The 14,123-nt window shown below is 53.5% G+C and overlaps 1 protein-coding gene across 4 annotated transcripts in view; it reads right to left on the bottom strand.

Annotated features, from left to right (window-relative positions):
• Positions 1–4,306: 4,306 nt before the first annotated feature.
• APLP2 (amyloid beta precursor like protein 2) overlaps positions 4,307–14,123 on the bottom strand; it is a 75,633-nt gene continuing 65,816 nt past the window's right edge. For 2 of the 4 annotated variants that reach the window (XM_070065594.2, XM_070065607.2), the window contains 6 exons: positions 12,923–13,075; positions 11,420–11,455; positions 8,343–8,428; positions 7,665–7,739; positions 7,201–7,356; positions 4,307–5,607 (listed from right to left, as the gene is read on the bottom strand). In XM_070065594.2, the coding sequence (XP_069921695.1) occupies positions 5,506–5,607; positions 7,201–7,356; positions 7,665–7,739; positions 8,343–8,428; positions 11,420–11,455; positions 12,923–13,075 (608 nt within the window). In that variant the 3' untranslated portion in view covers positions 4,307–5,505. The remainder of the gene's footprint in view (positions 5,608–7,200; positions 7,357–7,664; positions 7,740–8,342; positions 8,429–11,419; positions 11,456–12,922; positions 13,076–14,123) is intronic. The other 2 variants (XM_070065596.2, XM_070065617.2) reach the window with 1 other exon arrangement.

Here is a 14,123-nt window from a genome sequence, read left to right as displayed (position 1 = left end):
AGATGGAAGATTCTCTCTCCCTCTGTCTTTTCAAATACATAACTCTTTAAAAAGAAGAAAGTGTCCAATATAGCAACCTGTGAAATCCTAACAGCCAAGAGCTCTTTCAGTTTTGATGGTGTCAACAACCTGAACTTAGAACCGTGTTCTAATTGCTCTATTTCAGTGTTAGTTAAAAAAAAAAAAAGAAAGAAAGAAAGAAATGGGAGAGCACAACTCCCTGCTCCTGGAGTGTGGGGGGAGGGAACAGATGAACTTTAGAGTGTACACACTTGACAAACCCCACCTCAGCCAGGTGACCAAGGTCAGCATCAAGGTGACTGAGTCGTGCTGACAGCTGTGCCCTGTGGTCTTCCTCTCATCTGTATGTACCACCAGGATCTTTTTTCTTTAAGATTATTTATCCATTTTGAGATTTACTTATTAGAAAGACAGAGTTAGAGGAGTCAGAGAGGAGATCTTCCATCTGCTGGTTCACTCCCCAAATGGCTGCAATGGTCAAGGCTGACCAGAATGAAGCCAGGAGCCAGGGACTCCTCTGGTCTCTCCCATGTGGGTGCAGGAGCCCAAGGACTTGAGCCATCTTCTGCTGCCTTCCCAGGCCATTAGCAGGAGCACGATTGGACGCAGAGCACCCGGGACTCAAACCAGCGCCCATGCAAGGTGCCAGCATTGCAAGCAGCAGCTCAACCCCACTGCGCCACAACAGCACCAACCTTAAGGTCTTGAGAGCAACACACCAGACAAACTCCAGTCATGGGCCACCGTGTAAAGCACCTGACCCGTTCTCCCCCAAATTCAAGATCACCAAAACAGGGGACGTATGAGAGACTGTCCATCAAGAGAAGCCTCAATGGCTGACACCAAAATATAATGTGGTGTCCCGGGACGGAAAAAGGACACCAGGTAAAAAACTAAGGAAATCACAATCGACTATGGGTTGTAGTTAAGGGCAAGACTGGGTTAAAGCAATCACTGTCTTGTACTAAAACTGGTAATAGTTTACCAGACTCCAAAGGCTTCTGGATCCTTCGTACTTGGAAAAGTTACTTCAGCTACTGGGGCCAGCACCATAGCGCAGTAGGTTAATCCTCCACCTGTGATGCCAGCATCCCTATGGGCGCCGGTTCTAGTCCCGGCTGCTCCTCTTCCAATCCAGCTCTCTGCTATGGCCCAAGTGCTTGGGCCCCTGCACTCACACGGGAGACCAGGAAGAAGCTCTTGGCTTCAGATCGGCACAGCTCCAGCCGTTGTGGCCATTTAGGGAGTGAACCAACGGAGGGAAGACCTTTCTCTGTCTCTCCCTCACTGTCTGTAACTCTACCTCTCAAACAAGTAAATAAAATCTTTAAATGCTCTCCAAATTTGTTTTACGATTGCACAGGTATAGTTTTTAAGCAATTCTGCAGAGCTTAAAACAGTATTTATACTTCCCACGTACCACACATCCTTATACACATGGCACATAATTACAGATGCTTTATTGAGGCAGGCGTTGTGGCCCAATGGGTTAAATCCGTTTCCAATCCAGCTCCCTGCTCACGTGCACCCTAAGAGGCAGCAGCTGTGGCTGGAGTACTTGGGTCCCTGCCACCACGTGGGAGAGCTGGATGGAGTTCCGGGCTCCTGGCTTCAGCCTGGGCCAGCAGTGACTGCCGCATGCAAGCATCTGGGAAGAAAACCAACGGATGGAGGGCGCTCTCTCTCTGTAGCTCTGCCTTTCAAATACATAATAAATTTTTAAAAATTTGTGTTGAGGGGCTGACACAGTGGTGCAGTAGGTTAATCCTCCCCCTGTGATGCCAGCATCCCTATGGGCGCCAGTTCTAGTCCCGGCTGCTCCTCTTCCGATCCAACTCTGCTGTGGCCCGGGAAAGCAGAAGATGGTGTAAGTCCTTGGGCCCCTGAACCTGTGCAGGAGACCGGGAGGAAGCTCCTGGCTCCTGGCTTTGGATCGGCGCAGCTCCAGCCGTCATGGCCATCTGGGGAGTGAACCAGCGGATCGAAGACCTCTCTCTCTGTCTCTCCCTCTCACTGTAACTCTACCTGTCAAATAAAATCTTCAAAAAAAAAAAAAAAATTGTGTTGAGTGGATGCCACTGCCCTAATCATAGGCTGTGACTGCAGTATAGGTTGAACGAGATGGGGGTGGTCCTGGCCACGAACTCCAGCAGGTTCCTCAATCATTTTGGACCCCATCCACCTTAAGGATTCTCTAGCGGAAAAGTCACCACCCAGCCTGTATCTGGTTCTGTTTCCTGGACAGCCCGGCAGCTCCACCCTGGCTGCACCAATACAGCCTGTGGTTGTGACTGCCTGTCAAAAACTAAGTACCGGGGCCGGTGCTGTGGTGCAGCGGGTTAACACCCTGGCCTGAAGCGCCAGAACCCCACATGGGCGCCGGTTTGAGACCTGCTGTTCCACTTCTGATCCAGCTCTCTGCTATGGCCTGGGTCCTTGGGGCCCTGCACCCGCATGGGAGACCTGGAAGAAGCACCCAGCTCCTGGCTTCGGATTGGCACAGCTCCAGCCGTTGCGGTCAACTGGGGAGTGAACCATCGGATGGAAGACCTCTCTCTTTCTCTCTCCCCTTTCTCTGTGTAACTCTGACTTTCAAATAAATAAATAAACCTTTAAAAACAAAAACTAAGTACCCCCAGAGGACAGGACAGGCAGCACCTCCCCAGCTCACGGCAAGGAGCAAGGCCTCATACCCTTCTCTGTGTCTCAGAAGGACCACTTCCTCTTTGTCCCAGATAAAGAGACTCAGGCTTTGGCTCTGCCACTGGCCACCAGCCTGTGACCTGTGGCCATGCTCCAACTGTGAAAAGAGAGAGCGAGTCATCAGGTCCCTTCTAGTTCCTTCCATCCAGTTTGTCCAGGCCCGGGACTTCTCATGAGTGGACAATACACTCCTGTGAGAGTGGATCCTGGCCTGCTCAAATCTGAGGGGCTCGTTATGACCCAATCTGCACCCCCTCTCAGTGGTCACAGCAGCCGAAACCAGAGCAGATCAACACGGCACCCGAGACTGGTGCAGACCTCGGCTGCACCTCAGAGCAGACAGGCAGGTAGGAAGACCTTCGCCCCAAGTCAGCCGCGGGCAGAGCCAGCACCTGAGGCTGACGGCAATGTGGGCAGGGCCACATTCCCCAGAGGTCACAGCTGAGTCACTAGGCAGAAACCAGGAGGTAAGTTTCTCCCAGTACCCAGGTGGCTGTGCCACCGAGGAGCTGAGCGGAGCCAGTCTAGGGCGAGGCCACTGGGCAGTCCCGACCCTTCAGACATTCCAGACATCAACATTAAGACACTGGACGTCTCTGAGTTTCCTGGAGGCCAGAACACCTGCGCTGTGCCTCCGATGGTGACAATTAGATGGGGCATTGTGTGTGAAACCGCAAGCAGACAGCAGGCACTCAGATAGGTGCGGTTGGTCTACGAACGCGCACTTGGACCAAGAAATTGCACCCCACTGCTCCCAGCTGGTGTGTCAGGGGGTGAGGGGACAACGCTTCATAGCCCTTGGGGAGAAACTGGCTTCAAAATCTGTCCTTACATCCCCTACTTCTTTGCGAGTCTCCCGGCAGCAACGCCAGCGGCCAATGCGGGCAGGAGGGGCTGAAGAACCAGCCTGCTGAGCCGGCTTGCACACCGAGCTGCTTCCGGGCTGGGGGCTCACAGAACGCTCTCTTCCTACTCCAGTATGCTGGAGAAGAGTCCCTCGGGCACACAGGCACAGGTGCCCGTCTATGTGCTTCAGACCTTAACTGCTCCATCTCTCCAAACTGCGCTATGCCACACGGGGGCGGGCAGTCTGAGATGAGCCTCGGAACTTTACCCTCCCACGTGCAGCCAAGCACAAAAAGACTTAGGCCACACGCAGACACCGCCCCCACCTAGCAGGAGGCTTCAGGCCAACGACCCAGCTCCACCCCTGCAATGAGGAGACACAGCCTCCCAGAGGCAGGTACTGCAGAAACGCGGACATGGAGGCTGCAAACGCTTCGCTCAGAGTCCAGCTGTCCGCCCTGGACCTTGTTCCCCGTATCAGTAAGGAAAGCCGCACAGTAATAAACACTGGTGCCTTCAACCTTGCCAGGCCAGTGCTGTGGCAGACTTTCCTTCTGTTTTTATTTTTATTTTTTTGAAAGAAATGAAAAACAGCATTCAAGAGCAAGAGTGGAGACTTGAATGGATTTATTGCCCCCTGAGGCCCCTCTGAGGAAGATGCCCGTGAACCTGAAGGTAGGCGGGGCACAACCTTGCCACAGGTCAAGGGCACGGTCAGTAAGAGGCGGAGGCTCGGTGGAAGTTAAAGTATTTTATTGATGTGTTTAAACTCTGTACATTCTCCACAGATCAGATTAAGGAGTTTGCAGGTGAAGTTTAATCTGTGCATAGTGGGAAGAGACATGGATGGGGTCAAAGGAGAGGAAGGAGAAAAAAAAAAAACAGTCACAGGAAAACAAAACAAAACAAAAATACACCACAGGTTACCAGAACCTTCATATTAAAAAGAAGAAAAAAGGAAGGAAGGAGCCGTGAGCGTCAGCGTCAACTATACAAGCTTTACAAAGACTCGTGAAGGGAACGAAACCCTGCCAGGCTCTCTGCGGCGTCCACACGCCCGCTTCCTGCACTGCCCGCGCTCCGCCCACGTCCCGGGGTTTCTCCGAGGGACCCGCAGAGGGCCAGGAGCCGGTGCCGTGGGTGGGAAACGTCCGAGGAGGGAAGAGACCACACGCGTGGGTGGACGTGGGGGGGGAGTGAAGGGCAAAGAGCTACAGGCAGCCGGCGGCTGCAGCGGACACACCAGTGGCTCGCCCTGTGGAAGAACTGGATTTGGAGGGAAAGCAGCGGCGGGCCCTGCTCTCTGAGATGCGGGGCGCCCGGCCTTGAAGCTCGCCGGCCACACGGCAGTCAGTCGCGCCGGTCCTCTAACACCACTCAGAGGGCGTCGGGAGCCGCAGGGGCGGGCGGCAGGTCCCTGGTTCCACTTTCAGCTTTCAGAGCGCATTGTTAAAAGACAGTGCTGCCTTCTCTCCTGCTGGTCTTGTGTCTCCCCTAATAAAAACCAGGTCAGTGAAGGAGCCTACAGAGTCGGCGTATACAATGCAACTGGAACAAACGGTCTGCATATACAGTCTACAGATGAAAATCAACAGTTTCCATACAGAGAGAGCATGTGTGAGACGATACAAGAGAAGTGGGCTTTCTTCTGATTAATTTAAAAAGAAAACTGCATCAGTCAAATATCTGCAATAGATCTTTTCATTTCACTTAAGGTTTATATATCATATACTGTTATATTAACATTTTTCACCCATTTAAAAGAATGGAATTGCAATTCTACAGTAGTACTTCATAGTCTTAACGACACGGGAGGTCAGGATGGCAGCCGAAGCCCTCAGGCAGCGGCTGCTGGTCGGTGTCGAGCCCGAAGCTGGGCCTCTTCCGGCCCACCTGCACCACCCCACTCCGGCCAGGGGGCCACGGTCCTGTCACTTAAATCTGCATCTGTTCCAGGTACTTGTAGGTTGGGTTCTCATATCCGTGGTTCTGCATCTTGTTCAGGTGACGCTCTTCTGGGGTCAGCATTGGGTCCACCTGGGAGAACAAAGGTCGGGGGTCACTGCAGTGCCCAGGGCAGGCCTGAGCTGTTTGGGCCCAGAGACCAAAAGCAGCCCAGCGTCCCATTTCTGTGGGTGGGGGTGCAGGAGGAGGAGAAAGAAAAGAAGGGGGCTACAGAGGGAGGTTTCTGGGGCCGGAGTCCTGAGGGCGCAGCCCGAGCGGGAGAAGGCAGTGCCCTGGATTTCCTGGCACCACAGGGACGGGCGAGCCATCGTCTGCCAGAGGCAAGCCGCTGGCCTCTCAGCTTCGAAACAAGCAGCACCGCCGTGTGATCGCTGGCCTTTTCCAGCTCTGAAGTTCTATCCCCAGGCCAGGCTCCAGAGGAGATAAAATCAAATAAACTAAGACACGCGTCTGAACTGACTTCCAAGAACATACTGGAATTTTTCTTCGGAAGTCGAGAGGCTGGGCACTCCCACCACCCGCCAAAAACTGAGAGGTGAGAAGCTCCAAGAACAAACGAGCAGAACCCAGGACACACACACCTGCCTGCACCTTTCTAGATCGCCTGCTGGTCTCTGGCTTTTTCCTCCCCATTAAAGGGAGTCAGGGAGGGGAGCGAGGCGCGCCGTGGCGCAGCGGGTCAGGCTGCCGCTGGGGACACCCGCGTCCCATTGCAGAGCGCTGGGTTGAGTCCTGGCTGCCTCGCTGCTGAACCACCTTCCTGCTAATGCACCTGGGAAGGCAGCAGGGACTCCCAACTCTGGCTAGGCCCCGCCCCACCCACTGCTGGCATGGATTTGGGAAGTGAACGGAGTGGATGGCAGATCTGTCCCTCCGTCTCGCTGTGCCACTCTGCCTTTCAAACACATAAATCTGAACAACAATGCCAACAAAAAAGAATGGTGAGGGGGTGGGACATCTGGTCCAGCAGTTTAAGATGCTACTCGGGATGCCTGCAAGCAACAGTGGAGCACCTGGTTTGAGGCTCAGCTGTGCTCCCAATTCTGGCTCCCCGCTAATACACACCGGGGCGTGTGGCTGGGGCGGGGTGGGAGGAGGAAGGGGAGCATGTGGCAGGTGTTGGTGTCTGGGTCCCTGCCACCCATCCTGGAGACCTGGATTGAATTCTGAGTTCCTGGCTTTGGCTGTTGTGGGCATTTGCGGGAGTGAACCAAAAGATGGGAGAACTCTGTGTCTGCCTTCCAAATGAGAGGCAAACACAGACACAAATCAATCAATAAGTAAAGGCGACTGTCCCGTGGGAGACAGGAAGCGCAGGGCAGCAGCCCTGGGCGCTCACGGATCCAACATGCTGAGGAACGCAGATGCCAGGGAATAAGCCGAGACGGAGCAGAGAACGTTCCTAGCGCCCACCCCATTCCCAGTCAAGGCCCGGATGAATGCTGACAGTTGGCAGCAGCCACTGTAATGGGATCAACGTAATTCAGTTGTGGCCGGCTTCCAAAACGGGGCCTAATAATCCAGTGAGAAATTAAACTGAGGAGAGCAGCAGGTCCACTACTCGGGCGGTTAAGAGGTTTGCACCCCACACAATTTCCGCCGTCGCCACCACCCCTGGGGCCAGCAGCGCCAGCCCAGGACCAAGTCAGAACGGCCAGTTCTCACCTCCACGATCCCGTGGCTGATGGTGCCGTACTGCCGCTTCCTCAGCATCACCAGGCTGATGACGATGACCGTGGCGATGGCCACTGCGATGACCAGCAGGCCGATGAGGGCACTGCTGCTCAGGCTGAAGTCCTCTCGCAGAGGCCCCGTGGATTCCTACGGTGACAAAGCAGACAAGGACCAGAGTCCCGGCGACCGCCTGGCCATCGTGACCCGGTAACTCAGGGAGGGCTACGTGCCTCAGAAGCTGGGTCTCTGAGACCCAACGAGGCACCAAGATGCTGCCGTGCAGGTGGGCATCCGCATGGGAGGACGCCCACTTCTTCCAATCTCCGTGGAGATTGTAACTGTAGCTTCCCCGGACACGGGGCCTACAGCACCAGGCATCTCGCCTGCTTGTCCATGAACTGAGAAGACAAGACAGACTTGCAAGCCGGCCTTAGGTCCTGCAGCTGAGCACCTACCGGCTCCTCCTCTAGGCCTCCGACCCGCTCGGCATTGAAAATCATCTCCTTAACATCCAGGGTCTCGTCGATGACCTGCAACAGTCACGGAAACATCACGACTGGCGAGCAGGTGAGGGGAGCTCCAGTGGAGACATCATGGCTTCTCTCTACCCCTTCATCATTCGGGGGAGGAGAGCAGATGCCTGCTGGCCGCCCACTAACCAAGCGCTCCTGTCACACTCGTCCAAAACCACGCCCCAAACCTCCAAATGAGGGGCGAGTGTGGGTCCTATAGGATTTGCACCTGCGTTTTCCTTTGGGTAACAGATTAACCAAAAAACACTTACATATCAAACTCAATTAAGAAATATAAGTAATAGAAAATGCTAGAAGAACAAAAGGGAGAGTAAACCTAAGGCAGTGTAAGAATCAAAATCTACTTTCAAGTTCTTAAGTCTCTACTCCACTGAAAATAGCTTCTAGAATGTTCTGTGCGTCTTTAGTAATAAACCCAATTCCCTCCTATATAGCAAGAGATGAGCCACTGATGAACACCAGGTCTTCAGTCTTCTCTCCTATGCACCGGCTTCACAAGGCAGCCCGCCTTGCAGCGGGTGGAGTCCCTCCATCTTCCACCACGCGGAAGTGACACGAGGCCACGGGCTCTAGACACTCTCAAAAGTGAAATGGGCTCACCATATGTTCCTCCACTTTATTCTTACTGTTAATCACTTTCTCTTCTGCACCAATCAGCGCCCCGTCCTGCTCTCCCACTCCAGATCCTGTGTGGAGAGAAAGCTGAGCTGAGTGTCTGAGCGTGGCTGACCTCATGCCTCCCCGCCCCGGCTCCATACGCCACTGTATTCACACGTGGAGGATGCACTGTGCCTAGGGATGAATGACACACGCACGGTCAGAGAACCGATGGGGAGGATGGACGAGCAGGGAGTGCTTACTTGCCTCCGACTTGGAAAAATGGAACGCCGGCCTTCAGTGACGACGTCTGTGGGCTACCCGGCAGACGTGTCGGGGCACTGGAGCACGAGAGCACGTACCGCCCTCGCCCGTGACACCACTGAGCACCTCCAACCCCACACCTGTTCTGCCAGCTCCTGGGTCCTCCCACGTGGAGAACCCTCCAAAGCCTCAAGCATGGCTGTTTACCCCACAGGCAGTTCTTTTCTGCCTCAAATGTCCTTCCCTTAACCACTTCAATTTGTCCTCTGGGATGCAGCTCCTTGTGGGAGACATTCTCGGGCTACAGCACTTAAAAAAAAAAAGTCACAGTTTGCAACGGACCGCCTTGGGGCTCTCCCAGCAGGCTGTCGCCCCTCAGTGCCTGGATCATGATGGTCACACAGTAAACAGTTCTGAAAGCACGCACAGGAAGCACGTGTTCCCTCAGCAGAGGGAGCGCCTGACACCACGGCGGAGGGCACCTTTCTCTAAGCAGAGCGAGAATAGCAGCTCTCCTCTTGCCAAGGTCAGACGTGGCCCGAGCCAACGTCACCGGTGCGTGGCACTCGAGTGACAGACTCCAAACACGCCCAATGACTGGGTCCAGCAGAGACTGAAAGAAGAGAACTGAGAAAAAAACCCTCTTTATTCTCAGGTTCAGTGTATGTGGTTCCTAGTACCACACAGAGTTTCTTATTAATAAAAAATACACAGTTCTACATACAAGTCTATGACCTGAAGCTTTTACACAGAGCTCAAGCTGACAGCACGCTTGGGGACGACCCGTACACACCAAGCACAGCTCTCCCTGGGTCTTTCCACAGCGAAGCATTCCTGCTCACAAGCAGATCTGTTCTTAACACAGAGCAATTAATAAGAGCTATTACAGCTGCTGAACTTGCAAACTAGCTAATGCATTAACTTCTTACAATGCAGCCAAAAATGATGCAATTTTCTTTCCCAAGCTTTCACTGAAGAACTGTACAACTTCACTGCAGTTAATTAGGGTGGGCTTTTGTAGCCTCAAAATGCCAATGAAACAGATATTGCAAGCTGTTTGAAAGCAGGAACCTCAAGTGAGGATGCGTAGGACCAAGCTCAGTGAATCGAGTTTGGAGCTCTCTCCTTTCTCTTGCTCAGGATTTTAAAGGTCACAAGGGCAGGAATCTACCTGAAAGTTAACGTGGCATTGGAATAACTAACTGAAGTCCTATGGGCAGTCCCGACTGTTGTAATATTGTTTTTGATGGCACAGCCCCTATGTATTTCTAACACTGAGCAGTCTAGAATGTTTAGGACTGGGGTGGCACCTGGCCTGACAGTGAAGACACCAGCTGAGACACCCACATTCCACATCAGATTGCGTGGGCTCAACTCCTGGTCTAACTTCTTGCCAGTGTAGATCCTGGGAGATAAGTGGGTGACAGCTCCAGTAACTGAGTTCCTGCCATCCACATGGGAGACCCCAGATTGTATCCTGACTCCTTGCTCTGCCCCAGCCATTGCAGATTTTGGGGAGTGAACAGCAAGACAGGAGTTTTCTCTGGCTTTCAAATAAATAAATAATAATAATGATAAATAAAATGATTAAACAAGTGACTTCCAGAAACCAAGAGTTAATGGTTAAACTGTCTCAACTCAGAACAGCTAAAGCATGAAGGCAAAAATCCAGCTAAACTCTGAGTTCCTCTTTATCTATAACATCTACAAGGTGCCGCCGAGAGGAATGTGAGCACAGTGATCTCCAAGAAGAGGCGTAACTAAGTAACACAAAATAAAGATTTTACACAGAAGTGATTTTCAGAAGACTCAAAATACATTTTTATATTCTGGCAATAAGCTGGGGGCAGAAACCAGAACCCCAAATTCTCAGCCAGGGAACACCGCTTGGTGCGTCTGTCATCAGTCTGCCAAAGTCAGAACATGAAGTGACTGCTTAGGACAGCTCTAGAGGCTGGACCACCCAGACACCCGGGAGGACTCTGCAGCTGACGTAACAGAAATCGCTAGGGCTCTGGGGACGCAGAACTGGGGTCAAAGCCGCATTCCTCCACTTCTTAAACTCACAGTTTGGACTAAGTTGTGTCATCTCAGAAGGTTCTTTGATTACCTGTTCTATAAAATAGAGCTGAAGAGCCTAGCCCACAGAAATGATCAGAGGGTTAGGCGAGATCAGGCATACAGAGCGCCTGGCCCAGTGCCTTCTACAGCGGTGACTTTTTGAACACTGGAGACTCACTGCAGCCAGAATTCACAGCCTCCACCTGTTTCACCCATCAGCTTTCAAGGTTCGAGGGACTGCTACAACTCCGGGGACAAGAGACAGCTGGCACAGGCAGAGGGCAAGGGTAGCTGAATGGAAAGGGGACAGATGTTAAGTGGGGCTAGCAGAGGAAAACGAAGGGGTGAAAGGCTGACTCCACCTGAGCGTGACTTCAGCGTATTCTAATATATGCAAGCGATGCACCGTCAGGCTGTCTCAAGTGGATGCACTTCAGAGACCTGTCCAGGTTACGGGAATCTATCTACGAAAGCATCTACTTGAGTTACTGTGCGTTCTCCGGCATCTCAGAAGGAAAGCCCGGGATGGCTACCCGGTGAGCCACACCACTGGCACTGGACTCAGTGCTGGGCAGTGAGGGCAGTGTGTTAGCCACGCGGAGGGAGGACTACGCTGGCTCTACTCACAGCCACGGCTGAAGAAAATGAGGCGGACAAAAATCAGGTGATGGCATGAAACAGAAAATGAAACTTCTGACACACTGGGGAAGTGAAAGGAATGAAGGTCTCACGGGGAGCGTCTTGGACAAACCAACCTTTTTTCATTGGGTGGTACAACTCCGGCTGAGTGTCTAGCAGAAAGAAAAACAATAAAGAAAACAAAACAGCACAAGAGGAGATTAAGAAAGAAAATGGCTTCTTTCAAAATTCCTAGCTATAAAGTGAACAACAAATTTTCTTCCTGTATAACAGACCATGCCTGAAACATCCCACAAACAAACCAGCTGTAAGATCCGCAGCGAACCACTGGAAGGTATCCTTGGTAAGGGAGAAAAAGGAGTAGGTGTGTTTTGGGCCTTTCGAGGGAAATTTTGGAAGATGTCCAAATTTTTCAGCTCAGCCCACGAAATTATGCTTCTTAACAAACTGTAGTTAGCATCGACTGTGGTTTGAGGACAAGGGGGCTAGGTCCTCCTGGAGTTCTGTCTGGAGCTCTGTCCAAGATGCTCTGACCCCAACACACAGGTAGCTGCCCAGGCCTGGTCCTGCTGAGGCCTTGCGGAGGCCTGGGATTTCTGAGAGCAGGCCTAGGGAATGGGTGGTGCTTCCTTCCACACCTATGCAGCGGCTACGTTCGCTGGCCTGCTCTTCCTACTGGAGGGTCAGATGCCCTGGGTACGGACCTCCGAGAAGGTGGCGCTGACAGGCCTTTCTGTTAGAACCTGAGGGCTACAGAGGACACGCGCTGCCCCTCCTCAGCACCCTCTGCGGCCTGTCTCGGGGCCACACGGAGTCAGGGGGAGTGGTGAGGGAGTGTCCTGTAGTGACTGCAGGAGTCCGAGTTCAAACCCCTGTGTGGGCCCTGGCCAAGTAATTTCACTTCCTTACACCACAGGATCCCCAGACATGGGCACCAAAGTACCTACCTTAGAGGGTTATCCTGAGGCATGCGGGAGCCCACCCGTGTAAGAGGCTTAGCTAAGCTGGCTACAGCAAGGACTCCGCAGAGGTGAGCCACTTTTATCTCTACTGCCATTAGCCGCCGCCGCAGCACAGGGTCTGATTACACCGACTGCTCTCAGCGGCCTGTTCATTTCAGGTGCAGACTCACAGCATGTGGAGAGACTTTGAGATATTAAGAGGCGGCTAGGAAACAGAGGAAGCAGGCCTGACTCAGAACCAGAGGACACAGCGCTTCTCACGCCATCTCATGTCCAGAGATGGGACCTGCAGCCAGCCACGGCACCTGCTCCACCTCTCCGCCACACCTCCGGGGACATACCACGAAGGTGCTATCTGAGCTGCAAAGTGACCTGCACACAGCTGCACGGAGGGCATCACACAGCTGAAGAACAGCAGGCTGCAGGCAACCCATCTATAAAACGGCCAAACAGTTCGAACTTCCCGGTGACACCAGCCACCTGCGGGCAGCTGCAGGATGCTGCACACAGCTGGTGCCTGCGAACCCAGTCCCCTTCCCCGAGGCCATACCCCGGGCTCAACCCCCCAGCTCAAGCCGGCTTTACCAAGGGGACTCCCACGTCCTCATGTCGTCTTCTCCCACCCCACGGCCAAAAGCAGCACTGAGTCACACGTACCTTCGTTCTCAGGCAAGGCCGGGAAGGGATGGAAGGGGTAGAACGGCGGGATCTCCTCGCTCTCCTCAGAGCTCACCCGGACATCCACCGGGCTCTCGGAGATGGAGGCAGTGAACTGGTCCATGTCCGCACGCTGTTCCTGGAGGAGTTCATCTGGCAAAGGCACAATGGGGACCCGACACGGCGGCTTTCAGGACTGGCGCCCGGGCCCCAGGCCAGCGGTCTGATAGGGTCAGGGCTTGTCCTCCGAGGGCGCGAGATCTGCTAAGGACAGGGTCCTGGCAGCCCACAAACTTTGGCTGGCCCCTTGACCCCCCTCCCACAGCAACACCCCCAGGGGTCTCCTTCAACACCAGGTTTATGTTTTTCAGTGTGTATTTAAGGAGTAGCACATGGTGTTGTGATAGCCATATACATACTGCCAGGACCGCTACAGTCATGCAGATGGACACACCCATCACTCTCCACTCCCAACTTCTCCCTACTGGAAAGAACACCTACATCGCCAACTGGCAAACGGTCAGTATCCCAAACCAACAGCATGACTGTCGTGCACATACTCCAGACCATTCATCCCACGGAACTGCAGCTTCAGGCGTCCCCTCAATGCCGGTTTTAAACGCCACCCAGACTCCAGCACCCCCAGACGTGCGTCCATGCCTACCACCTGCCTTCTGCCTCATGCCTCCATCGGCCGACGCTAGACCTCCACGCCACGCCCAACAGCAAACGTCCGGAGAACTCCCCGTTCTCTTTCCCGCCTCGGGAAAGGTGGCACCACCCTCCCAGCTGCCTGAGTGCCAGTCTGGACGCTCGTCCCTCCGCCCCCACCCCCAGCCCGCAGCATGTGCCCTGCAGAGCCGGCTCCGGGCTACCTTCTCCAGGCACACCACCTCGCCTCGCGCCTGGGCTGCTTTAATTGCTTCCTGGCTGCTTTCCAGTTTTAATCAACTCTCCCCACAGCAGCCAAGCCATCTTTTTTTTTGCCCACCAATTCGTGTTCTTTTTAAAAATATTCTAGATCTAATCACTGCTCAGCTTAAAGCCCTTTAGCAGCTTCTCATTATCCTGGAATGAAACTCAAACGCCTTGATTTCATTTCCCTTTGACACAACAACTCAGCGTGCCGCCTGCCTCGCTCTTTCAGAGTAGCAGTTCCCGCCTCGGCTAAGGGTGCGTGTCCCTTGGGATGGCTGCATGG

The sequence above is a fragment of the Oryctolagus cuniculus genome, chromosome 1 (genome assembly GCF_051225735.1).
Source record: "Oryctolagus cuniculus isolate XC-2025 breed Fujian yellow rabbit chromosome 1, ASM5122573v1, whole genome shotgun sequence".
Classification (NCBI taxonomy): domain Eukaryota; kingdom Metazoa; phylum Chordata; class Mammalia; order Lagomorpha; family Leporidae; genus Oryctolagus; species Oryctolagus cuniculus.
The sequence above is the reverse complement of the archived record's forward strand: the minus strand, read 5'-3'. Positions and strand labels throughout refer to the sequence as shown.